Genomic DNA, 26,074 nt, shown 5'->3' with positions numbered 1-26,074 from the left:
ATTTTCGACTGACAAAGGTATACGTAATTTGCTCACAAACTTATACGATTTGGTAATCAATAAGATACAGAAATAAATAATCAATTTCGTTAATTTCTAATTAAATAAATTCAACAAAAAATAAGTCGATCTATCATCCGGTCGCTTTCGTCTTCCTATTAATTCACGTATGGTTTCTAGTATATATTTATTTGTCGGGGTCTTTATTAATCGTTTACCTGAATCGACGATTATTTAATCGTAGACAAGGATTCGTCTCCTCCCTCGAAACGATCGATTTAACCTCTGAATTACGAGCGGATTGTGGCCGAAATATTCGACGATCGTCGATCGACACGGAGAGAATCGAGCTCGGGTCGGTGATTTTTTCACTGGTCCGGACTGTACCGGGGTACCAGCTACTGTTTCGGGAGCTGCTTCAAGGTATGCACTCGCAAAAAACACGTCAGACTGCTGAAGACCCAGGCTCGGGAGCAACAGCGAGCGAGAACCAGCGGCGAAGAAAGAGAACCGACCGGAGTATGGGGACGTGGAAGAGGAAAGCACGACGAGGATGAGGTTCGAGCGACGAACGAGGGAGGAGGACGAGGATACTGACACCGGCGTATAAAGAAGCGGACGATGGGAGGAAGCCGTGGCCCTAAGGTAAGCGTGAATTGGAAGAGGATGACGGGTCCTTGGCTCGCTTCCACGCGAGGAATGAGGATGAACGCGAGCCTGCAAGCAGGAACGCATAAGAAGGGGCAACAGGTGGATGGGGTTAGCGGCTTATCCGGCTAACGCCCCAAGTGATATCGCGGTAACTTCGACGCGATGCGAAAAGGGGATGCACCCGATCTGCCAGCGAAGTTGCTCCTCGCGTTGCTTCTCCTTTTCCTGCTATTTTCGAACCGGCAAAAACCACGGCTACAACTATTCCGATGTTCTATACGGGGTCACTTCGACAATAGTCGGCCTTTACCTGGGAATAAATTACTGGAAATTCACGAAGAATAATTAAATTCTATACGTTGCGCGAGACTATCGTCGACTTGCAACTTCTTCAGCTTCGATGAGGCTTTATGGTCTAAGCAGCGAAAATATGAATCGTTTGTGTTTTAGTTATAGGGTAACTTTGCCCAATAGCATGTATTATCTATGATATCTTAATTATGCAACGTTTTTGGAGGTATAGTAGTGCAAAAATATTATTTTGAATGTTTCTTTCTATGAGGGAAGGCCAATAATCAGCTCTACTATTATTCGTTTGGAACTGCATGATCATTGCTGGTCCTATTCTACGCATAGAAGGTTTAAATATTAATAGAAACGTTTCATTGCCATTTGTCGAAGATATATTGCCAACAGATTGGATTTATCAGGCCAACAACGATTACAAAACACGGCTAAAATTGTTACACAATGTTTAGATAAGAATAATAATTTTGTTAAAATGACAGGAAATCCAAATTTAAATTCCATCGAGATAAATTGAATAGATATCGATTTATAAGACACGAGGAGTCTAAAAATAGTTTTTAATGGTACGATTTATGCTATGTATCCTTTTGCATATTTGTAAAACACGATTTACCTTCTTTATATTAATCTTTGCACCAGCACTTTTAAACACTTGCCTCGCAGGCATCTTGGAATTTGATGCTGGTCTCAATATTGCACGTTTATCGCGAGCAGTTAAACTTTATGGATGCCCAGGACTCTCTTCTACCGCGATTTTCAGGATTTTTTGCGGGTATCTGTACTCTGAAACAAAGTACGTATAAAACTTTTTATTTCGAACCATCGATATTGCAAACTCGATAAATGTCCTACTCGTTTTTATGGAAGAATATAGAATGCTTGGAATATTTTATACTTTACAAGTTTCGTTGTCGCTCTAAATACATTCTTTAAACGTGCAATATAAAGTATTATCATCACAGTATAACAAGCATCAGAAATTGATCTGACTTTATACGTTAATATCGATTTACCAAAAAGACGATCGCAACCATCGATAACAAAACACTTTCTACAACAACATGATAACGGATTCGCGAAAATAAAATTTTCTGATCATCCGTACAATTTCGAGCATCGAAACTGATGTTAACATAAATTTTCTTCTATAATTGTCGGTAGTTCTTACGAAAGTTTTCCTCGAACGTCAAATAATTATTCGTCCATTCTATCCTTTCGTTTTCGTATCAAAATACATTTTTCACAAATCTGAACGTAACGTTTAAATTCCAAACTTCCATAGAGTGGAGTTTCCGCGTTCCCCGGTGAAAAACAGTTTCGAAACCGTCTCTGCACCGCGACGCGGCCACGCATCGCTGACGGCGCGAAGAAAACCTAATCAAAAAGTAGAAAAAAACACTCGACCCCCGTATGCAAAACGCAACATCGCCACGAATTAATGCCAGCATCGTAAACAGCAGTTCGACATCGTTTATCGGCGGATCAGCTTATCTACCGGGTGGAACACAGATACGCGTCGTCGGCGTTTCCTGCTCGGGCGTTTCCCGTTAAGACGATAACCTTAATCGTGGACCGATGTAAAATTCCGCGCTGGTCCTGCAACAACCGAGGGCCACTGGAATTCCGGGAATTTATTTCCAGATGAATTTTTGTCGCGTCTTCCTAACGAACTTACGTAAGTTCGAACCAGAAACGGTCGAGGCCACGATATTCGACAATTGAACGTAGGACCGTTTCGGCGCACTCCTCGCGTTAGCCTCAATAACGCTCTAAATCAGAGGTCAGCAAACTTTTTCTGAGAAGGATCGAATAATACTTTAATCTTTGCTAGCCAACGCGAAATATCCAGAAACTTTTCGTCCAGATTTCGTTCGAATCGAACCAAGTTGCGATCCATGCGACGATAAGAGGCGCGAAAGCGTTTAAAAACTATAGACCTTCAAAGTTTACAGTGTTTATCAATTTTTACCAGAGGCTACCTTCGTGAAAGATTTTTGTTTCAATCGTAAAGGATCGTTCGTTTTAACTAATTTGATACACCGTATGGGACTCGTTTCAGTGATCGATTGGGAACGCAATAAGAATATGGAATTTCTCAATCTTTAAATATTCCAGATATTTTATCTGCATGGGCAGCCAAACGTTGATTGTACAGCTCTATTTTAAAAGTATGTACCTATGTTGCACTGCAAAAGTGAAGAGACTACGTAGATAATTGATAAGTTAAGTGGCTCCAGAAAGGAGCAGATAGGTTCTACACAGCTTATCCACTCATTAAAAAATCGACGTACATCGAATGAAGCTTCTTCCAATATTTCATACAATTGACTACTCAAGAAATTGACCTAAGATCGGCCTGTTAATCTCCTATCAAGGAAAGCAGGTCCAATTACATTATCACCAATTATCCCTTCCCATTCGTTTACACTGTATTGTTGTTGGTGACTCGATTGAAGAATAGCACGTGAATTTTCTTCGTCCCGATAACGAGTATTCAGATGACTAACGAATACATCGATATGGGGGAATATACAAAACCATTCCATAAATTTACCCCTAATTTCTAGAATCTAAAGACTCTCGATCGGACATACAAAAATTAACCTTCTTTGATATTGCAATTATATTAATGCGTCAAAAGTCGACGTTTTCGATCAGATTTCAGCACTGTAAAAAATTCCGCGTCTAAATTCTGGTACCGCCTCCGTTCTGGTTCGAACCAATGTATCCGTGGCGCGTAAATTGCCGTGCACACCATCCGAGCCACTTTATTATTTCTTCGAACTTCGCGTTTTATTTCTACCACCTGGACCCGCTGATTTTCGTAGGACCCTCGCGTCCTCTGCACGAAACGATCTCGCTAACCTCTTCCAACATGAATTATCGACGCTGTACTGCAAATTTCTCGAACCCTTTCGAACCTGGAATTTAGCGCGACTCTCGGTCAGGTTTCGCTAAGAATTTATTTCGAACCAGTCTTGTACAAATTGCAAACGTTGATATGAAATATTGGTATATTAAAAAACGTTAGCACACAAAATTGCTACTCGTTGGCGTATTTAAAATTATATTTATTTCGGACAAGGACGAACTATTCGATGGAACGATAGAACTATGATTGCGTGTGATTAACAAGGACCAGATTAATGGAAAAGCCTTAGGGTTCGCGTAATAATATACGTTTCAATCCTGTTGATGATAACCGCCTCGGGAGATTAATGAAAAACCCGCGTACGGACTATATTTCATACGTTCAGATTACAAACAGGGAACGTTTAAAAGTCGAAGCGCTCAATTCAGTTCCTGAATCGTACGTTTCGGCTTCTTTTAACGGTGACAATATTTCACTGTTTATTAACGTAAGAACCAGTTTACAAGTCAGCGACACGGGGTAAACTGGTTCTCAGCTTTTTCTCAAATATTTTGCAACCCGCTTCGCCTCCAAATCGCTGACCAAGTCTTCGTCGTGAACTTGAATTAAAACGCAAGAGTAAAGTGGAGCAGAGCCCGAGAAAATTGGGAGAAAAGTAAAAATACAGTTATGAAATAAATCTATTTTAAAAAATTTTTTTAAAGGAAATAGATACAATATTTTAACATGTTTCTGTTAAAATTATTTGTCGTCGATGTTAACGTTTCAGGTCAAATATTTTTACGCGAAATTGTAACGCAATTTACTAAAGAAAACAAGAATTACGTGAATAGACTTTTCGACATCGAGAAACCATTAGGAGAAGAATAGAAATAATAAAATAAGAGGGATGATCCCTTTTAATTGGACTGAATATAATGCATATGTAGAAATTACAATAGAAATTACTTGCAATCTCGTCGCCACCAACTTTCCACCCTTATTTATACATATTTCAAGAAAGCATATTTTTCGTAACGAAATAGTAATTTATCGCTGATAATCGCAGAATGGCAGGACACTTCGAAATTTTATACAGCGAAAAGGCGATGTAATATCTTTCTTTATCGAGCATCAATAGAGTGGAACGAAATGTCTTCGCGGTCGGTGTTAATCGTGCACCATTCTAATCAGGCTTATCTGAATATCAGATGGCCGATATCCACGTACAATAATTGCTTCTCTTTCAACGCTAGATAATCCACGGGATTGATGCTTCCACGATCACATTACGTAAATTGCTCGTTATGCTACCAGCTGGATATCGACTTTCACTCGTTTCAAAAAACAAGCCCGTGGAAAACAAAAAAATTTCGATCGTTCGTGGAATAAAAGTCATTCTCCGCGTCGTATATCGTGAACCGGGGCGGATCCTGAAGACTTATGGAACTCGATGGAACGGAACGAAATACATCAAACTATATTTCTGAATTTTGTTTATAATTTATTTATCAATATTTCCATTATTTGAGTGCACACTCGGCAAAGACACCATAGGTCGAATATTTCGTTTACTTGAAACAAGAGAAATTCATCCCACCAAAGGTCAAATTATTTTTCTGTCGCTAGTTCATAAGCTCGCGTTTATTATTTTCTAAATTCTAGCGTAACCTAGATATATTTTCTTCTACCAACGATAATTATTCGAGACTCGTCGAACAAACGAAGGAGCCCATTTTCTTTTTAGTTTAGAATACGCTCGTTGCCAAAGTATTTCTCGTAATTTACATACCCGGTAGAAATGAGACATCAACGACGCGACCGTTGGGAAAGTTACGCACGATGTACCGCTAAATATCAACATTGTCATAAATATTAATGAGATATTTAGGTTATGTCCGATGGGACGATAGCGTGCTAGAAAGACGGGGTAAGAAACGGTCAAGGAAAAGGACGCGAAAAGTTCTACGTGCATTTGATGTATCGGCTTCGGTGGCCGGATAGATGGATTACAATCATTCCGGTAGCTGGGGTGGTCAAATACCGTGACCATGCGTGTCTCAAAGCTATCCTTGGACGTACATGTACGCACTTTCGAGTGCACACGTGGCTCCGATGCGTGCACGATGTGGGCCCCTGCAACCAACTACGGCAAGGACGCGACTTTGACTCACAGAATGCCTTCGACCGATGCTCGAATTTTCAAACGCAGATAACGAACTTGCGTTATCTTCGGATCCAACATCTTGTTACGCCACCTCGCAGTAGGCCACGATACGTTCGTAACGCGTCAAAAAATAATTTACCAGTTCCAACGAAGGCAAAACGTATGCTGACATTTGGAAATTTTTCCTGATTATACCAAACGTCTGATATAAATTCTGCATAGGTGCAATCAAAGTACCTACTTTGAACAATATTTTTGTGAAGAATAAAATGTTAATTTGCATCTGTAGAAAGTATAACCGAATTTTGTTGTCGCGCGATGGGGTTGATTTCTCCGACTCCAAAGGATCGAAAGGTATTATTAAACCATACGGAATGGTATTTGTTTGAAACATTTCTTATCCATACGTTTAATGAATTATCGAGATATGCAAAGTTTTCTCGAAACGTTTCTAATATTTCTATAAGAAAAATAAAACGCTTTAATGCGATCGTATCGTAAACACCTGTACATTTACACGCAGGGGTACATTATTAATTCATATATACCTTCGTCCTAACGACCAAAGAAGAAATTCAAATTTATACAAGCATGGGACTAGAATTGCGATATTATGTACAGGGTGCACCACGTGAACCGTCCACTCTGATAATATTCGTTGTTGGATCTAAGTGCCTTTGCCTTTGGTACTTTTACAAAGAAATTAAAAATGCTCCACCAACGACAACAATAATTCAAAGTTGGGGAAATTATCAGTCGTTTTACGTACGTTGAATACACAATAGATTTTAAATGTCCCAAAGGAGGAAATCTAACGGATTGGGATCAGGAGACCGTGGTGGTCATGCATTGGATCCACCTCGCCCTATCCATCGGTTTGCGAAGGTGTTGTTCAGGAATGTACTCGATGCACGATAGAAATATGGCCGTAACACCGTCGTGCATAAACCACAAATTACTTTTGACGTGCATCGTGCAATAATTCTTAAAGCCTGCTCTGCAAAAAGCGAAGATAAACAGTCCCATTTAGTCTAATTGGGAGAAAGACTGGTGCTGAAAGACACCGTCTCCCACAATTCCTCCCCGCGTATTAACAGAAAATTTATAAATGAAATTAAATAAAACGAAATACAAATGACATACTAAAAATGATCCAAACGTTCCAGAACAACGAAATAGTCTGCTTTTAATTTCTTGGCAACGTATTCTTATGCTTGCAAAATACTTTTCAAAGGTTGCGAATGTTACACGTTTTGTGGCCCCTCTACGAATAATTGGGAAATGGAATTTTCTGTTTATTAAAATTATCCGCGGATAACGGATAACGAACGATCGTCGAGGCGCGCGGGTCAGAAATGAAAATCAGAAGTTCCCGACGATCAAAAGATCGACCGGTCAATGGAGATGCGGTCTTGTTGCACTGAATGCCAGAACGCGAACGTGGTCGTGGCACAGGAAGAAGGCAGGGGCACATCCGTATCGTGGTCAGAACCCGTGACCCCCCGTACGTACACGTGTAAAGGTACGTATGCCCATCCACGTAACACACACGATCCGCGGTTTTACCAAGGATTATCTCCCAACCCTCCCTCTGCCAACGCCCCGGTTAACGCTCGGAAATTTTAGAACGTCGAATCGTATATACGCTTTTATGGTCTTGACTTCCTACGCCAACGTTAACGTCTCCCCCACCCCCGCCCTTTAAAAGATTCACGTTTCAGAAAGAGTCGACCGTTGTCGATTCTCGTGAAAATGTTCACCCGATGCGTTTCTCTTCAACGTCACTGACGATCAAGAACTTGTTAAACTTTCTTCTATTTGAATATTAAATTTAATATCAGGCTTGTACGAAATATAAAGAACGTTCAGAAATAAATTATTATTCCTCGGGGAAGGTATTAATAACAAATTAATCGGTGTGTATTATGGAGTATGTTTTAAATATGAGCACAAGAAATTTATTCACAACGTTGATACATATAGTGAAGTAATTTATATATTGATTTCTTCCCAGTTTCTTATATAAAAACAACTGTAAACTGCATCAACATACAGTTGATATATTTTGATTGATTTTTTTTCAATAAGATAGGAAGTTATTCCGAAACGTCGTAAATTGCTTATTCAACCAAAATGAAATCTGTTTTGTTGACTTACGTCGAAAACAGAAGCTAGAATTTATCGATCGTCTTAGGTCGTAAATTGATAACAGCGGATGACATTTTAAAATGGAGTATTAATAGTAAGCGATTAAGAGAAGTTATACGGATTATTTCCAACGATCTGAAGTAGTGTACGTGGCTCGTATAAAAAAAATTAGATAAGTGTCATCGACCTATTGCTGGATCGTTAGTATATCAACAGCAAACCTTGTTATTGCCCTCTAAAATATATATAATATATTCTTATAAATATTCTTGTAATCGAAGATCTCGTCTTGGATTTTTCGATAGGGTTTCGAAAAATTCACAACCCGAATCGAAGGATGTTCGAGTGTCAATTGTTATACACGGTGTTAAAGAGAAAGGAATTTCTTGCAAGGCAAGTGCACATTACTCTCGGAAAAAGATTCTCAGTTCGTCATGCATTGTTTCCTATTTTATAACACGAATAATCATGACAGCTGCGTGACTTTAATAAACTCAGCACTCCGAGAGAGATAAGTCAACGTCAAAATGTTCAACGTTGCCTTACAAAGTTCGCAGCTGACGTAACTGAAAATTGAACCAACGGTGAATCGTAACATTCGAAAACCGTTTAGCCTCCGAAGTTTCTGACCTTTAATAAATTGAAAATTTAATAGCAAACTATGGGAATCGTCGAGGAAATGTATGGAAGGCACGCATGTACATTATTTCCATTAAGTGCATCGAGATTTGTAAAGGTATATTTAACAGTTTCAGACATGCAGTCGGGGACAAAATTAAGTGAACATACGGTGGAAATGGTATTCGAATCTAATCAAAACAGCATTACTGATGTAAAAACAAATTTTATTGCATATCCCACGTGGTACATAGAATATTCGATCAATAATTGAAATCAACATTAACATTAGTATATAAATAAGTTGTGTTTATTTAACAGGAATGCAAATTGGAAAGGGTCAAAATTATATAGATATGACTAATATTATAATTAATTTGCAAATAATATTTACTGCTATAGTCCTACGGTGGAACTATTGTTTCTAAGCTGACTGCTAGCTGTTAAAAAATTTTATTCTGATCGTCGCTTATCCAATGGAATCTCAGCATCTAATATGCGCCATAAATTCTCGATCGGATTTAAATCCTGTTTCAGTGGTGGCCATTTAAATAATATTGGAATTGTTAGAAAGTTCTGCATTTTTTTGAGCTTCGTCGATGATCGTCCATCAAACTTTACAGTTGCAATAAATTAGTTCCTTCTGACGTATCAATTCTTTTCAGAATGGGCATTTGCATATATGCTTTAGAAAAATCTAAACGTTTCTTTTTATTTGTTCGATCGATGAATGGCATCAGCTGGACAGTATTTCAATTTTCGTTATATAGTTTTCACAGACACGTTTAATTCTACTTCACGATGATGTAATTTACGTGGTTTTTGACCACAGCCTCTTAAACTCTCGACACTATTATAATAAATAATTTTTATAAACCATTCCGACTGCACTTTTTAACACTTCACATCGCGGATCTTTACGCGATTTCTTCGCAAATTCAAAGAAACAATTCAGCGATTTGCGAGCAAATTGATCGAGTACGCCAAGATGCAGCGGAAAGTGGCAAATTGATATCGAGGAATTAACTCGGCGATGAGTCGAATGTGCTCGAGAGGGCAGAAATTGGTAGGGTAGCAAATTGGCTGTGTAATGGTACAGGGGTTGCTTTTCTCAACGATGCCACTCACAGACGCCAGTGTTTGCATAGCGTTACGATCGTTTCCTCGATGCGTTCGTCGCAAGAAAATAAAACCAGAGTGCTTAAGAGGCCATCTAGGTAGCGACAATGATATATGATTTACCTGTACTTGATCCGTTTTCGTGTTAGCAGCCATCCATGCCTCTACAAACGTGTCCATAGCGCTCTGAAAATCCATTCCCTCGTAGAGAGTCTCTCAATAATTGTCCCGGGACTCGGAAGTCACCTCCATTTCTTTTCTTTTTTAACTTCACACTGTCACCTATTGCTTCGACGATTCTCACCGATTTTTTTTTTTTTTTTTTAATCAGTTCCTACGCGTCATTCATCCGGCGAAGTTCTTCAATTCGCTACACAAATACGTCCCGATGTCACAGCCATACTTTCACGCATAGATTCATACTTTGCCCCCTATCCGCTACGACGTTACAAATTAATTCGCTAATATCATGCAGGACATGCGCCTCGAGCCTCGCGTTGCGAGCGCGACCAATCGAATTTGTTCACGCGTTTGAAAATCGACTCCTCGAAACCGACCGATCGCAATCGATTCGACATCCGTGGAATAATATCAATACCGAGCGGATTCGAAGGGACGCATACACGTGTCGACGCGTACTCGATAACCGATCGAAACCGGCGCTCACGTGGAACTCGATTCCGCGCTAAACCGTGCTAAATCGTTTCTTAGAGCGTCCGGTCGCGGGAACACTATCGGCGAAAAGTACTTTCTCACTCGTGTAAAAATTTCTGTATAGGAAAAGATTGGCCAACGTTTCTCGAACAGCAAGCTCTCGCCACCAACTCGAACAATCGTCACAGTTCCGTCGACGAAGTCTCATCGAGTCCTCGGGATCACTCCATAAAGACCGCGAATAACAGTACACGACAGCGCCAACGGTCCCTCGACTGTCAATGTCTCGACATCGTTCAACGTACACTGTCCGCGATCATGCATCCCGGTGATCTCGATTTTCCCCAATCCACGCTCGTCGAACGAACGTCCATCGTCATTCGATCGATCGATCGACGATCAGGCGATTTCCCTTAAGGTCCCGACCTCGAGGCGGTCCGATCGCAAACATACGCGACGCTGAAATAGAGACACGAGCCGCGAGGACGACACATTCGTATGGGACGGCGTTCGAGCCGCGACTGTGCATGCCGTGGCGTCGCGGCGCTGGTTCTGCCCCTACGACGCCCTACCCGCCGTCGTTGTCACCCCACCACCGCGGCGGCCACCATCGCCCACAGAGCGGAGGACCATCCTGGTCCTCACTCGGATGGTTCACCCTCAAACCCTACGGAGCTGCCTTCATCATCCGTGCACTCTCTACTTTCTCTCTCTCGTCATCTCGTTGATCCTCTCCTCCCGTCTTCTCCCGCCTCCGCCTCTCTCTCTCTCTCTTTCTCTCGTCTCGTTCTCCGTTTCGTTCATCCGGTTCGCCGGTTCCTTCCAATCCCACGGCTATTTTCTCTCCCGTGTTTTCCCTCGAGCTTCGCCCGCGCGTCTCTTTGTTTTCCCACCGCGATTCTCTCCCTCCAACCTCTCGCGCCTCGTCCACCCCTTTCATCCGGCGTGTCTGCCCGCCGCTCGCCTTTCCTCTCTGCATCCAGTCATCTTAGCGACTTTCTCTCTCCGCGATTTCGACTCCCACTTCTGCTCCGGGCCAGCTAGTTTTCCACCGTTACCTATCCTCCACCCTAACCCCCACCCCCTCCTTCCCTTCGTCCCTCTGCCACCCGCGTACCCGTGACGCACTCGGGGGTGTGTCTGGAGATAAGATGCACTCACACCGTGGCACCTGTGCGCCCGCAACACAGCGCACGGGGCTACATAGTCGCGGGCATCGACCAGGGGCCCCCGGTACTGGAGAGTTAAGATATCTTTTCCTACCAGAGATGGCCACGATTCTTATCTAGATAACAATTTTTAATAAAAGATAAACTAATTTTTCACGCGTTGGTTATCTCTCCGTGGCAGTTGCAACGCGTTAATGACACCTAATTCGTTCGTTGTGCCCTGGTTACGATAGATCCTAAACTCTTTTTCAAACAATTGGTAACTAGTCGCAATTTGTTTTAGAACCTATTTTTACAGCCTCGTTAAAATTCAAGAATCCTATCTAGATTTATTTTCTTTAACATCCAATCTTGAGAATTGATTTTTTTAACTCCTCAGTGAAAATTCATGTCTCAACTTTGACAAATCTTGCTCTTCATATTGTATCACAGTTATAGGTATAATCGAAATTGCAACTTCATCTTGTCGGTGTATGTAAGTTGATATATTTTGCATTTACAATAACGCTATCGATGAAATTTGTAAATAAAGCTTACGAAGCAACGCACCCTCGTGAATTTCAAATTATCTATCGCGTAGATTGGTTCTAGTTAAGTTCAATACTATCCTCTCGAATACAATATACATAGTTCTTCATCCGTTGAAAAGTTAGGTCAGAAACTTTGAAAACTTCCCCCGTTCCTCCTCAGCCCTCTGATTCTCCGGCGACACAGAAAAAGGAACGACAAACCGATTATTTACTCGTCTTGAAAATTGCTTATGACTGGTCTCGATTTACAATTATAAATTTGTTTAAATTTATTTAAATTAAGAAGAAAGTATTATTAATTTCTTGAATATTAAAGAAAATGCATTTACTGCTCTATTGATTCGAGGTATTGAACTTTCAATATTATTGTCAACATTTCCACCATTTACCAGTCTAGGATTTTAAAATATCTAGAAATTTATTAATCTTCGAAACGTTGTCAAAATCTGGTTTACGAGTTCGATGGAAGGGCTAAAAAATTGAAAGTTCACGGACAAAATCTGTTCGACTGGTTTATTACCGGGACGACGATGGTAATTGCTCAGTATTTGTAACGGATTGCACGCTATAACTGATTGATTATATCTATAGTAACGCCCTATGACAGTTCCGGTTTCCGGTGCACAGGCTATAATAACGACCGCCGTTTCAAAGTATTCCAATAGTAACAATTTCTTTTTCGCGGTTCGAATTCGGTGTTATTTCTCCTTTCGTTTCGCGAAGATGTTCCATTTATCAAATGACGCGTTGAACGAGCGCGCGCCGAGATCCATACTTTGCATTCAGTTAAATGAAACAGCAAAAGTCGTTTAACCCAGATCGTGACCGGCGTTATTGATATCGATTTATGCGAATGAAAAAAAGCTGATCAGTCAGGTCGGTCAGCTTAATCTCGACCGGGCTCCGATAGCGCCAAGGTATTAAACTAGATAATCCCTGGATTAGGTAGAGTGCTCGTCAGTTAATCCATTAATCACGTGACGTATGCCATTCAATATTCTATTTCATGACAACGATGTTACGATGTATTTATTTTTCCTTTTTTCTCTCTCGCTGCTCCAGTTAGTCCTTAGCTTATCAGAACACCCTTGTCGTACATTTGTGGTCGTAATAATACAATATACTTAAATTTTCTATGTCTATGGTGCCCTTACGAGGAAAGGATCCCAACTGTCCGACTTCGATTCCATTTCGCAAGATAATAGAAATAAATTAGAATGCCTGTATTTGCTACGCTCTTTGGAATTAACTTCAATTACTACAAGATGTAAAATATTGCACGAGTTAATTTTTTTTGACGAGCGGGAAGCATTATTAAAATACATTTTGTGATATTTATATTTTGGTTATTTAAAAAGAGAAAGACGAGTTGCAGCAGTGATCCGCAGCGAGGTTAATTAAGTTAAGTGCTACTCAAGTGGACGCGTACACGACGAATTTTTTAATTCGATATTCTCGAAAACCACGTTTCGTGCTAACAAACTGTTTCTGTGCGCAACCAATATCGTCGATTTTTTCGTTTCATCGTATGGAAATTTAATCGTTCAGGTATTTTTAACGGTGGGCATGCTTCTCTACCAATCTTACGTACTAAATAATTCTGATTTAATTTCTTTTTACTGAGTAGACTATGTACATCGTCGTAGATTGTTTTCACAACCCCTGGTTGTACCTATCTGATAGCATTTACCATGCCCAAAGCTTGCTATTTCTTTGTACAAGACACAATTGAAAGTTCTAAATATCAATTCGAATGATTTTTAAAAGATTTTTTCTACATTTTCGATTTATTTTTTCACGTAGATCCACTCATTTTCGAAATTCAGTGGATTCGTCAGATTCTTCGTGTTCTTTTCTTCTTAAAACGCATTTCTTCTGACTTTGAAGGACACTATGCAAGAACGTGGCGCGTTTTCACGTAGCACGCGACGTTTCGTCCGCCTTACCACATATCGGCTGAAGTCAGCCGAAAATCTTCCCCTGAACAAACTCTTCGTGACAGATTGGGAAACCGGGAGATTTCGTTCGCTGATACAACATTCCACACTTTTCAAATCCGATTGTAGAGATACCAAATTTCACGAACCGAGACAAAGCTCGGGATTCTTGTCTGACAGAAATTCTTAATCTACTCTATCTTGGCCACAATTAGAATACTTTCTTGCTTGCAAAATACATTATGGAAACTCGTCTCGATTTCTGCAAGCTTGATATTTGTATCCTCAAAGTTTCGTAATCTTCTAAATTTTTATCCAAGGATCTTCTTCTTCGATTAATTATGATTTTTTGGAATTTGTACATTTTGTACGTAAAGAGAGTTCGATAGAGAATCGAAACGAATATTAATTATATAAATAGGAGAAGTCCTTTGATCTCTGAACCCTTAGATCATTATTTCTCTCGTTTTCAGAGATCTGTAGCAAACTGCAGGCAAGAAGGGTCGCTCTAACGTCGATTTAACGCGGATGTTACCCAGTCACGAACCACATTTATTTACACAATTCATCTTGTTTGATATTGTTTGTTTAAATCTAGGAAAACATAATAATCAGTTGGCAAGATATCAGGGGAGTATGCTGGATGTGGCAGAATTTTCCAGCTTGACCTAGTAATCGTGTGCTTCGTGAATTGTACGATATAACATCGAGTATTATTCTGCACTGACAAAAACACCTTTTGATCGACAAAAACCGAATATTTGTTCTTCGTTAAGGAATTCATATGTCCAACACACGGTAAACAGAATCTTCATTCGATAAAGATATAGTCCAGGAACATTATCGGTGGTTCATCAATTGATAACAATCGCATGTTACAAGGAACTCGTTTCTCCTTACACATAACGATTCAATTTGTCAACGACTCAATCTTGTTCCACTGAATCAGCGAAGACTAGGTTGCCAGACAGTTAATTGCCGTGAGACGACTCATGTGCAATTCATGTAACGAGATTTTGAACCTTCCCAAGTGCGTAAACATGATTCCTTGCTACTGTTTCTGATATCCCTATACTTTCTGTCAGAGATACACGTGTCTCATCTAGTTTGAATCTGAGTGATAGGATTTTTATATCATTTAATTTACCGGTTGGATGTAATCGTTGATATAATTTTTTCGTATTCCACTGTTATCTTTACTGTTATGTTCCAATTTATGAGATTTGTAATCCTAAAACAAGTTCTGTTTTTTTACTAATAGAGTACTATCTGTGGACCTGTTTGAACATAGTTGGAAACATATATTAAATAAAGTTACTAAAAATGTAGAAACTCTAACCCAAAAGGTATACTGTCCTTCAGTGTCTCGTATAACGTATGAGCAAAGAAAGCACGAGTATATATATTTAATTAATAACTACCCCCTAATTTATTCTCTTGTACTGATCTAGGTAATAAATACTAAATTTCAAACATCGTTTCCTTATAAATACACTGTGGATTTTTATGCAAATGCACACTTTTATTAATAGAATTAATAAAAAGGGAGCTTTGTAACTCGTATCTCAAATCCATTCTGTAGTTTTCAGAGAATTAAAATTTCCCATAAATGCACGAACATCCGCAGTCTACTTATAAGTCTACCATTAAACCTTCCTTCCAGTCGATACACAAACACCTAGACATTCCTGTTAAAACAAAGTTATCGCTTTCATCCTACCAAATACACCCCCCCGGTCCACCTGAATTTCGTCCCCCCATCGTTTTTATTTCACGACCGAAAGTCGTCGAGCGCAAAGAGGCGAGCAAAATGAAATCCACCGCAGCCCCCGAACTTTCCAGCCGGTCTCGAAAAGCCAAAGGGACGTCCGCTCGTATTCGGAATCCAGTTTCCTCAGGTTCTCGGCGTATATTACCGTTACATTTTCCCATGGTAACCCGGCGCTCCTTATCGCAACGCTGAAGCCAATAAAGCATCCAGCAGGCTTTGCCTCAAACTTTCCCAACCCCCGTCCGAACGGTGCACTCTTCCAACCGTGGCGTCCTCGTGCAAACGACACGCGCGCGGGCATGCGCGCACACAAAGTCTTTCGCGTAAAAGGAGCACGGGAGGGGGCGGGGTGGGGGGAGCGGCGGGGTAATGATTGCATCCGCGGATGCCACGGATGCAATCTGTGTGCAAAGCGGGCCGAAGTTGAAACTTGAGAGCGACGGGAGGGGTTGGAGGGGTACCGTAGGAGAAGTTTAAAGGGAGAAAGCGAGAGGGGAACAGAGGATGGATCAGGGATGGAAGGACTACGGGTCCCGTTTAACCGTGGAGGGGTTACCGTTCCCGAAGTCTCGACGGTGACACGGCTGGTCGGACTGTTTTCCAGGATCGCCGTCGGTGGGTGGTAAAGCTGCGCTTCTGGGGCGTGTTCCACGGAGCTTGCGGGCGGAGCTTTCGCGACCCACGCCCACCCCCGACGGGCAGCTTTCCGCGAAGGCGTCTCTCTCGTCCCTCGACGCGCCACCGAGTAGTACCTGCCCAGAAGCCACCCCTAACGTCTCGCGTCGCTCTTACCTCCTGGAGCTTCGCCAGATCGAGCTTTCCATCCCCCACCCCCACCCCCTCCTCCCACGACCTTTTCCGAGGCTGGTTCGCGCTCTCGACGGGCTTCGTCCGTGTACGAGGGTATGTAGACCCTCGCAGCCGTGTTTGGACGCTCGCTATCATTGGAAAAAGTGGAAGGACGGGTAGCTCGCTTCTAGGAAATCTGGGTTTTCTGGAGGGGCGGGACGGAGAGTGGCTGCCACGACGGAGGGAGTGGGAACGCTCGAAGGACATCTAAGGCGAGGGTAACGTATGCCCCGAGCTAATTTGCCGGAGCTTACCCGGGAAATTACGGGCGTCCTGCGCGATGCATCCGAATATCCTTGTCGCGGGGAACGGCGGTCGTTTCCCATCGCGAATCCTGCATTTTTCATCCGGCAACGTACTTACGGGCTTCTTTCAGACGACGGTATCGGAACGCTCGGGGTACCGATCGTGCCACGAAACAATCGAAAGCAGGTTTTAACCAGGACTACTCGAATTGTTTACTTACTAACGGAATACTAGTTTGTTTAAGACGAATACAAAGTTATAGAATCTGATGAATATTAGTTGTGGCTCGACCCATTTCTGGGTCAGGGCGATATCGACTCAGGAGTGCATCAAACACAGAACAAATGCACCAGAAATCCGAATTGTTTCGAAACCAAAAAATGTAGTCGTATCAATGTAGCAAAATTTCATAGTACTTGGAAGAGATAGTAGAATATTCGTTGCTATAAAAATCTCTGTGATTGCAATACCAACTACAGGATGCACTTAATATGCAAAAATATAAGAAACGCTTAAAATAAGATACGAATAATTATATTTAGGTGACAACCCTTTGCAACGCTCCCATTTCATTAATTCTGTTAATAAATATATGAATTTGCATAAAGATCCTCAGTCTAGTTATAAGTATCATTAATAGTATCGATATCATGCACCAAAAATTAAAGAGTCATCCTCTTGTTTGGAAGCACCCTTCGAATTCATCAGGTCAGAGTTCAAGCCTGCTCGCGATGCATTTAGTCCCATCGCTGCTTCATCGACTGAGACGCAGCGCCTAAATGAATGCAACCGCAGAAACATAGCTGACAAGCCGTGTGCATTGTTTTAACCTGAATGGGCGCGACGATACAAACAAGGAACAATAAGAAATTGTTACCAAAAATTCTAAAACATCTCAAATATTGTGTCTCGTAAATCGTTCTTTGGAAAAATTTAATATTTTTCAATCACGAACAAAATTTGTACTGTTTTTAAAAGTACTGCTAATACTGTACTGATTTTCAAGCTTCCAAGAACAGTAAAACTTTTACTAATACACAGAAACCAATATCTGCTTCTTTATGATATAATTTATATAATAAAAAAATTAAGGGATTGGGAACATGATTGCTGTCAAAAACTCTCGTCAAATATTCCTGAATCACAACCGTGCCTCCAATACATCAATCGATTGGTTCCTTTAGAAACACAGATAAAAGGAGTTCTTAATTTTTTTAATTCCGACCATATCCTTATTAAACAGAACAATTTTTTGTTTCTCTGTTTTAGATTCGCAAGGGAGCTCGTGTATCAACATATCAGACACATTTGTTACAACCCCCTTGTATACCTGTTCCAGTAACTTTTACAATCTTTACTATTTTTCATTGAAAAAAAATAGTGAGTACTTTGAGAATACGTATCAAAACATAACAGAACCGTTGCATCGAAAAGTTCTACGGTTTCTTCAAGAAAAAATGACTTTGGAAAGTGCTTTCCTTCGTCCCCAAAACCGGAAGAGCCCCTCGAGGGAATTCAAATAGCCCGCGCGCTATTTGTTCGTATCTCGATGCAAAAGATAGGAACATTGGGAATGTCTGCTGATCTGCTCTCTCCCTCGTTCAATTACCAGAACTGGCAATAAAATCGAAGCGGCCGTCGAATTTTAAATTTCGCACGCAACGTTCGCGATAAAGAAGAACTGGCACGTATAAAGCCCGAAATAAGAAATGAAATACAGTCCGACCAGACGTGGGTACATACGCGATACCACGCGAAATCTGTCGAGCATGTGGTCTGGACGCGTTAATGTACAAATTGAAAACCATTTAGCAAATCTCCCCCCGTCGTTCAGAGTGTTAATAAATTCTGGTTTACGAGGGTCGGAGGGGTTGCGTTATGGATCTACGGGCGTCGGTGCGTTAACATACACGGCGGGAAGAGTTCGCCGTTTCCTTTCCGTGGAAAAAGGATCGTCTTCCGGAACCTAGGGGGGGCCGTGGGAGCCTCGCGGAAAATATTCCGTGTCATCGACGAGGATCTTTTTGTCGCTCGATTGGGCATAAGCGTCTTTTCATACCCAGCGTGACTGTATTGTCGTGCAGGCGTAAAGGGTGCGGTTCTTTCGATTGACACTAACGTACAGGACGTTCCACAATACGTGGTATCTGCTTGGGTGGTGGATCCAAGACATTGCATACCTTATTTAAATACAGGCACGAAAGAAAATATATTAAGGTACATTTAATATGAATATTATTGAATATTTTATTCAATTTTGTCCTTTTGAATGGAAGTGCGTACACAAGTTGCTATAAATTGAAGAGATTGAATAGAGGAAGTGTTTCTTTGAACTTCTTCAGTGTTTTTTATCTCCTCTATCCATGATTGGAATTGTGACCACGCGTTGTGAATGATCCTGTATGTACGCGATCGTTATTAAGAACACGAACGGAGTTGTTACGGAACACGGTAACAGGATCGGTATCTTCCCGCGTGACAATTGTATAGCGAACCCTCTAGTTCGTACCTATATGGTTGTGTCTCCACTTATACACCCGTCTACGTATGTATTTATATACGAAATGAAGGATTCTTTTCTACAATCTTCGTACAGAGAATAATTACGTATCCAATCGACGTTAATTCGATAGTCCGACGAAGAGTGTGTGTGAAATGTATTGTACGGCGAAAGAAAGATCAGCCGTAGTAGGCGTTACCAGTCGTACAGACGTTTTAAACATGCTTCGAGGACGTCGATTATTCGTCAGGAAAGCACTATTTATAACTATCTATATTGCTATCGACAGTTTTCCATTTCATTTATTCGCGGAATAAGAATAACGAATTTGATTTGAATTTGACATGAAATTCAAGACACCGACGAATCAGAATATTCTCTCGACATAACTACGAAGCTGATCTAGCTGTAATCAGCTTCCCGTACACTTTCCTCGAGTTCCTTTATCTCCCCGGGGTTCTGGCGGGGCAGAAATGATACAGAATTTAATACAGCTTCATTCAATAAACTCCCATATACATACTCCGTATCGTGTCACTAAATTCTAACTCGATGTAGGAGCTGTACGTCGTAATCCCCTGACTACGTCGAGCGAGTCCTTTGAGGGTGAAAATGTTACAAGCAGAAACGAGAAGATAAAGAGAAAGAGAGAGAAGCCCGGTACCGTGAGAGGATGGGTTTTGGGTGGGTATATTCGTAGTTTGCCAGAAATCTGTAGGTATAATACGTCGTAATGGGAAGGAGGAGGATTCCTCTCGATGCATACGAGAATCGGTAGAAGCATTATCTATAAGATATCATACGAGCACCCGATGACGAAGGCCGGACGATCGCCTCAAAAGCTAATGCGCGGCTTTGAAATTTGGATTAAACTCCCGGAGAGGAGGGAGAACGTATTTCCTGCAGGACACCGTTGATGGTCCCTTTTGCGCCCAACGAGGTGAGGGTGTAAATCACGTGGATATGAGGTTTGTTCGGGCGATACGCGACATCAAACTGCTTAAACGATAACCGTCGACTAATCGGAATTGCAGAAGCTCTGGGAACAAGAAGGGAAACGGGAGGGGATACGTGGAAAGGCATGTAAATATGTAATGCGGACTGGGGCCATTAAACGCGGTAAAAATCATTTTCTCAACCCTTTAGACGACGCGATACGATGGCGAAACAAATTTTGAACATTGTTAACCCTTTCGAAAATAATTGTACGTAGTCAGAAAGTTTTCGGGTAGAAATTTTTAGAAGATACCCCCTCCCGTTGGCGATCTCGGTAGCATAAATACGGCTCATACATAAATTCCGCGTAATGGTAGCTTTAACCAAAGGCAGGAACTCCGTTGCCTGTAATTCAAATTCGAAAAGATAATGTCCCGCTTGTACAACGTATATTCTGGCGTACCTGCGCCTAGTTACGTAAGTTCGCTTCGGAAACCTCGCCTCTAACCCCCTCAACGGCGTGAACGTAAGGCGATGTATCAGGAAGAAAACTTTCAGCATAGATAACCTACTTGAAGAGTTAGCCCGCGTACATGCAAATTTCTGAATTATTATGCTGCGACGAGTATATTATGCGAGCTACTTCCCCCGACCATTTTACGTCGGTGGCCGCTCTTTCGCAGCCCTGTCGGCTCGCTTCCCTTTCGAGCTGGACCCTTTCCACGTTTCCATTGTCCTCGATCAGCTACACTTATCTACCTTCGTTGATAATTACACTAACGATTTACCTTTTGCACTAGTATTTGCCAAAGTTGGTTTCGAATAATGTCACTAAACATAGGGGGATCTACCCCTAGCATCGACTATTCTAAGTTTTTCTAAAGTAACTGAAACTTAATAAAAGGAGAATAGTTTGTATATTCTTATAAGCGACAACAGTCGTGTTTATCTTTTTGTATTTGTGAAATTTTGTAATTTCAAAACCAATACGAATACGTGCATCTTCTACACCTGTTTGCGATTCTTCATTATTTTCAATGGCTTGAAAGTTAAATCGAGAGATATTTCCCTCGAGCACATCGAACGTACATCCCCCATAAATTGCTCCTCCGCGTCATTTATCGGTATTTCCGTGAGATACATAATAGTTAAGCCCGCCAGCGGAAGTCGACTACGTTAACCGGATTTATTATTATTTTCTATAATGCACAACCACTCGTAACGCTACAAATATTCATTTACCGAAGAAGAGACGCGCAGTATTTATAAGCCAAATCGTGTTTACATTTCATAAAATAGCGCAAATATTACCATGGTGGCATTGCTTTTTTTCAACTAACGATATCATTGACATAAAAAAAGTCTTTTCGTTATAAATTCTCTGAAATAACATTTGTCGAGCCGCCATCGTAATTTCTCGCAGTCGGCGCAAGATGGCTCCCATTCCTCCGCCGTTTTTCGACGCGCGATTTTTAAATCAAAGCGGGCAAATAAAATTAACGCGAACGCGGCGGAGAAATTAGTAGATTCTTCATTTACAATTCCCTCCCCTCGTCTCGAAGCGGAGGTAAGTCGTTTCTGTAACAACAAAAGATCCAAGAACGAAGACGTTCGAAAGAAAAGACGAGGCGCAACACTTTCTCCGGTTAATTGCGTTAATTGTCCCGGAGCAATATCAGGCGGTAATTAAGGCTGCGACGGCTAATTAAGTTCGAAGCAGAGACATCCGTCCGAGCACTATCACCCCTCCGACCCCTTCCTCGCGAAAGGACACAAAGCTGATGACTAACTGAATTTTCTTGAGCAACCAGGCGTCCATCAAAGATCTCGATATTTGAAGGCCTCGTAAGGGTTCTCGACTGGCATAACCCTTGGAATTTGGCTCTCCGGAATTTTCGGATACTCGACGAAAAGCAACTTTACTTAATAAAGGGAAACAAAACAAAAAAGAAACATCGCTTTTGCCTTTTTAACGACAAAAATCTCTTGAAGCTGCGAAACAGCGAACGGATAAGTGTTATTAAAATTGACTGCTGGCCTCGCGAGCGTTGTTAAACGAGTTGAAAAAAATCCCTCGTACATTGTCCTCCGTTCAGGAACGCTCCCATCGAAATGGTATATCGTAATACGATTAAGCTTAATCGCGTTACTGTTCGACGACGGAAAAAACAAAATTTTCGTAAAAAAGAAACGGACGCAAAAAAAAAACTGGGGTGGGTACGCGTGTTTATTCCCGTCGACGAAATTCAGGATCGCCTCTGAGTATCCGTGACCTATAGCTAAACGCATCTAGTCTGTATACTGGGTGTACGCGATAAGTAATTCACTTACAGCTCTATTGAGTTAACCCTTGCTTCTGCAGTGCCTCCATTTAGCCTCTGAAACCCCTGTTCCGATGGTACTTCTGCTCTTCTACCTTTCTCCCCACCCCCATCCTTCCTCGACTACTAACCCCTGTGCCATTTGGCTCTCGCGATATTAAAACTGTCGGACCCAACTTACTTTCCGATACACCCCGTAGCCGGTGCACGGACGCAGGTGAACACTCACGATGGCTCGAATTTTCAAATTTTATCCTGCAAGAGTTAATACACTTATTTCTCTTTTCGTCATGTAGATACGCTTTGTAAAAAAGTGCGTAAAAGTATCGTTATGTAGCTTTCAAAAATCTCATAAAAGATTTTATGAAATAAATGTTACGCTTACCGGAAAGTCATGATGAGAATCGACTAAAAAAATTAGTAATTGAATACCTCTTATTTCTCATTGTGAAACGCTTCTTGCCAATGTGTTTATGCATATTGATAACAAGATGTTTACACAAAAACAAATATCCCCTTTAGGGAAGGGTATTTCTTGGTTGAAGCTCTCCTTGCAATAGGCAATCCGGTGTACGCGTGAGCACAACTGCACTCTCGTTTAGGCGTCTAATAATATAACAATATCTTAAAAAGTACACTCAAATGATTCTAATTTAAACCTGAATGTGACTGAATTTTAATACAGCAACCTAATGAACAAAATATGTAATAAAAGTCGACGGAGAGCATAAAACATAGAATGATTATAAGAATAACAGAAATCAAAATGACTAAAATACGCGATACTTTTGAGAACGCTCTGATATTAATTTTCCACACGATTGTTTCGAAAGCATTGTGGATTAGATTTTGGGGCGGCCGAAGAGCCAGGAATTGATATCCGATCAATTAACCGTGCAAGTCGGGGCAAGATGAGAGGGAAAAGGAGGGAAGTTGAAGGTAAACTTAAGACAGAGAAAGGCAGCGAGGAGAGAAGGACAGAGAGTCAGGGCAAAAGGTTAGGTCATATTGCGGATAGGCAAAGTGAGTAGTATCTATCTCGTCAAAACGTCGGTGTAAGACCACTTAGGGCAAGGGTTCGTCTCTTTGGGAAAGCTTATGGCGGGCCCTCAAAGTGGCCATTACGAGCCGATGGTTGGTCCAGAGATGGTCTGTAGAAATCGACGGTCAGTATCGTCTCTTCTCTCTTCGCCCCCTTACCTACAACTTCTTCTCCCTATCCTCTGCATCTTGCTCTCTTCCGGTACCATTTACCAACCAAGTTGTCCAATTAGGTGTGTCAAGAGGTATCGAATAATTATGGCGGTTTACGTTGCTTGGTGTTCCTACGAAACAGCATCGGTTCCTCGTGCACGAATTGTATGTTTTGCAAAATTGTAACTGCAGCTGCTGGTACAAAATTATACATCGTACCTTGTAAAGTGCAGCCGTAACTATTTGTATAATCAAATATTTAAAAATACGTCGTTATTCGAACATTAAATGAAAATAAAGCTCACGAAGGAAAGCGAAACGTTTGAAAAATATGATTCGATAGGTTCGTATCTGGCTCAGGGTCTAGGTCACGTGTCAATACTTCCAAGGGTTCTGACAACTCACTGTTAACTGGGTGTACTAACGTTTGACGGTTACTCGATAGTTTCCGTCTTAAGTAACATCCTTTCAGTAACGTCCAACGCGTCAATGACTCTGTCGCCTACAAAATAATTACACGTTTGAAGTTTTTTCCCCCCAATGCTGAGTAACATTGCACAAAATTTATAGATCTTGCGAACCTGCACCAAAAATGTATGTAATTTAACATTGATGGGCAATCTTGCGGTTAAGTGCAACGTAATGCCGTTGAAAAAATGAATATCTCGTCGTCGAAGTTTTGGAGTCGCCTGTAGAGACGGAGGAGGGTATTTCACCCAACGGAAAGACACGTTTAAAGAATTAAAGTATCTAATGCGAAAGAAAGGTCTTCGAAGCCGCCGTTTGAAAGCGAAGTATTGTCTGCTTAAGCCTGGCATTCAGTGGCCCCTCTCTCTCTCTCAATCTCGCTCCATCTTCTCTCGTTCTTCTCGAGTATAAATTGCAAAAGGTAAGATAGTACACTGGCTGGGGTCGGTGGAGGGAGAAATAAGAAATTAAGAGAGAGTCTTAGGAGAGAATAAAGCTAAGAATTAAGGCAGCAGAGAGGCTCGGGGTAGAGGAAGATTCAGGGTGGAATAGAGAGGAGAAAGAAACCGGGAAGAGTAAGGGAAGACGGAACGAACTGAAACCGCTGCTGGCGCTCGCTTTCGGGCTTAAGTCCTCCCAGGGATTCTTACTCGCGCATCATTTAACAAAACAATTAGAAGTTAACCCCTTCCTTCGTCCGTTCCTTCTTTTATTTCGAATCCGCGTCCCAAAATTAAGGAGGCTTTCAACCCTTTTCAGGACCGATACAGTAGTCTCGATTACGTACAACAGCCCCTGCGGTCTAACGATCTATGATTTACCTACCTCCCATTACCCTCGATAGAAAGAACGACACCAGAGTCAACCGAAACCTTCGTATCCGATTTATTTAGACATTTTGAATCGACGAATCGAGCTTATTTAAAGCGTGCAGTATTTTTTTATTTTCGCTGTAACGGCTCGTTGGTTGTTTTATTTTGAGGAATTCACCAATAAACCGGAGCCCAATGATAAACGCAAAAAGAGAAGCGGCGATTCTGCCGAAGAAATTACCCGGTATCATTTAGCGAGAGGGTGGGTCGGGGGAAACTCGTGCTTTTTTTTCTCTCTCTCTCGAGGAAAGTCCGCGACGGTTGGGCCGCCATGAATTCCGTCTTTCACGGAGATAAATAACAGTAAAGCGTAAAGCAAAGACATCCGGGGCGGCTGGCGTCTCGCGGGGGCAGAGGAACGGGACGGGCCACCCCCGATTCTCGTCGATACCAGACTGCATCGAGCTCCTCTTACACCCCCCTATTCGAACCTTTCCTTAGAACTGTGACTGCTTCGCGTGTTGTAGACGCAGAATAAGTATACGATGTTTTTTCCGCGCGGCAACCACCCGTGAAACGCGCGTAATCTTCAAACGAAGACGCACCCTGGGATCCGCGAGACGTCGACAGCTTTGCCCAAGGGTGGGTTCGACGATGCCTGGAAAAGATTTCCACCAATTATCAGAAACGCCTTTTGATCTGCGTATGTTGATTCTTAAAACTCTTGCCAACGTTCGCGGAGGGGGGAGGAAAAAAGAAAAAAGAGAAAACGAGCGCTCGGTCGTTCTGTTTACGTCGCGTTCAGACTTTCCGCGATTCCGACG

At 41.6% G+C, this 26,074-nt stretch overlaps 1 protein-coding gene across 1 annotated transcript in view; it reads right to left on the bottom strand.

Moving 5' to 3' along the window:
* Dve (SATB1_N and homeodomain domain-containing protein dve) overlaps nt 1-11,019 on the bottom strand; it is a 52,409-nt gene extending 41,390 nt beyond the window's left edge. The window contains exon 1 of the mRNA XM_076775363.1: nt 9,987-11,019. Coding sequence (XP_076631478.1) covers nt 9,987-10,061 — 75 coding nt within the window. The 5' untranslated portion in view covers nt 10,062-11,019. The remainder of the gene's footprint in view (nt 1-9,986) is intronic.
* Nucleotides 11,020-26,074: the final 15,055 nt, after the last annotated feature.

This window comes from Colletes latitarsis, chromosome 2, assembly GCF_051014445.1.
Source record: "Colletes latitarsis isolate SP2378_abdomen chromosome 2, iyColLati1, whole genome shotgun sequence".
NCBI classification, from domain to species: domain Eukaryota; kingdom Metazoa; phylum Arthropoda; class Insecta; order Hymenoptera; family Colletidae; genus Colletes; species Colletes latitarsis.
The sequence above is the reverse complement of the archived record's forward strand: the minus strand, read 5'-3'. Positions and strand labels throughout refer to the sequence as shown.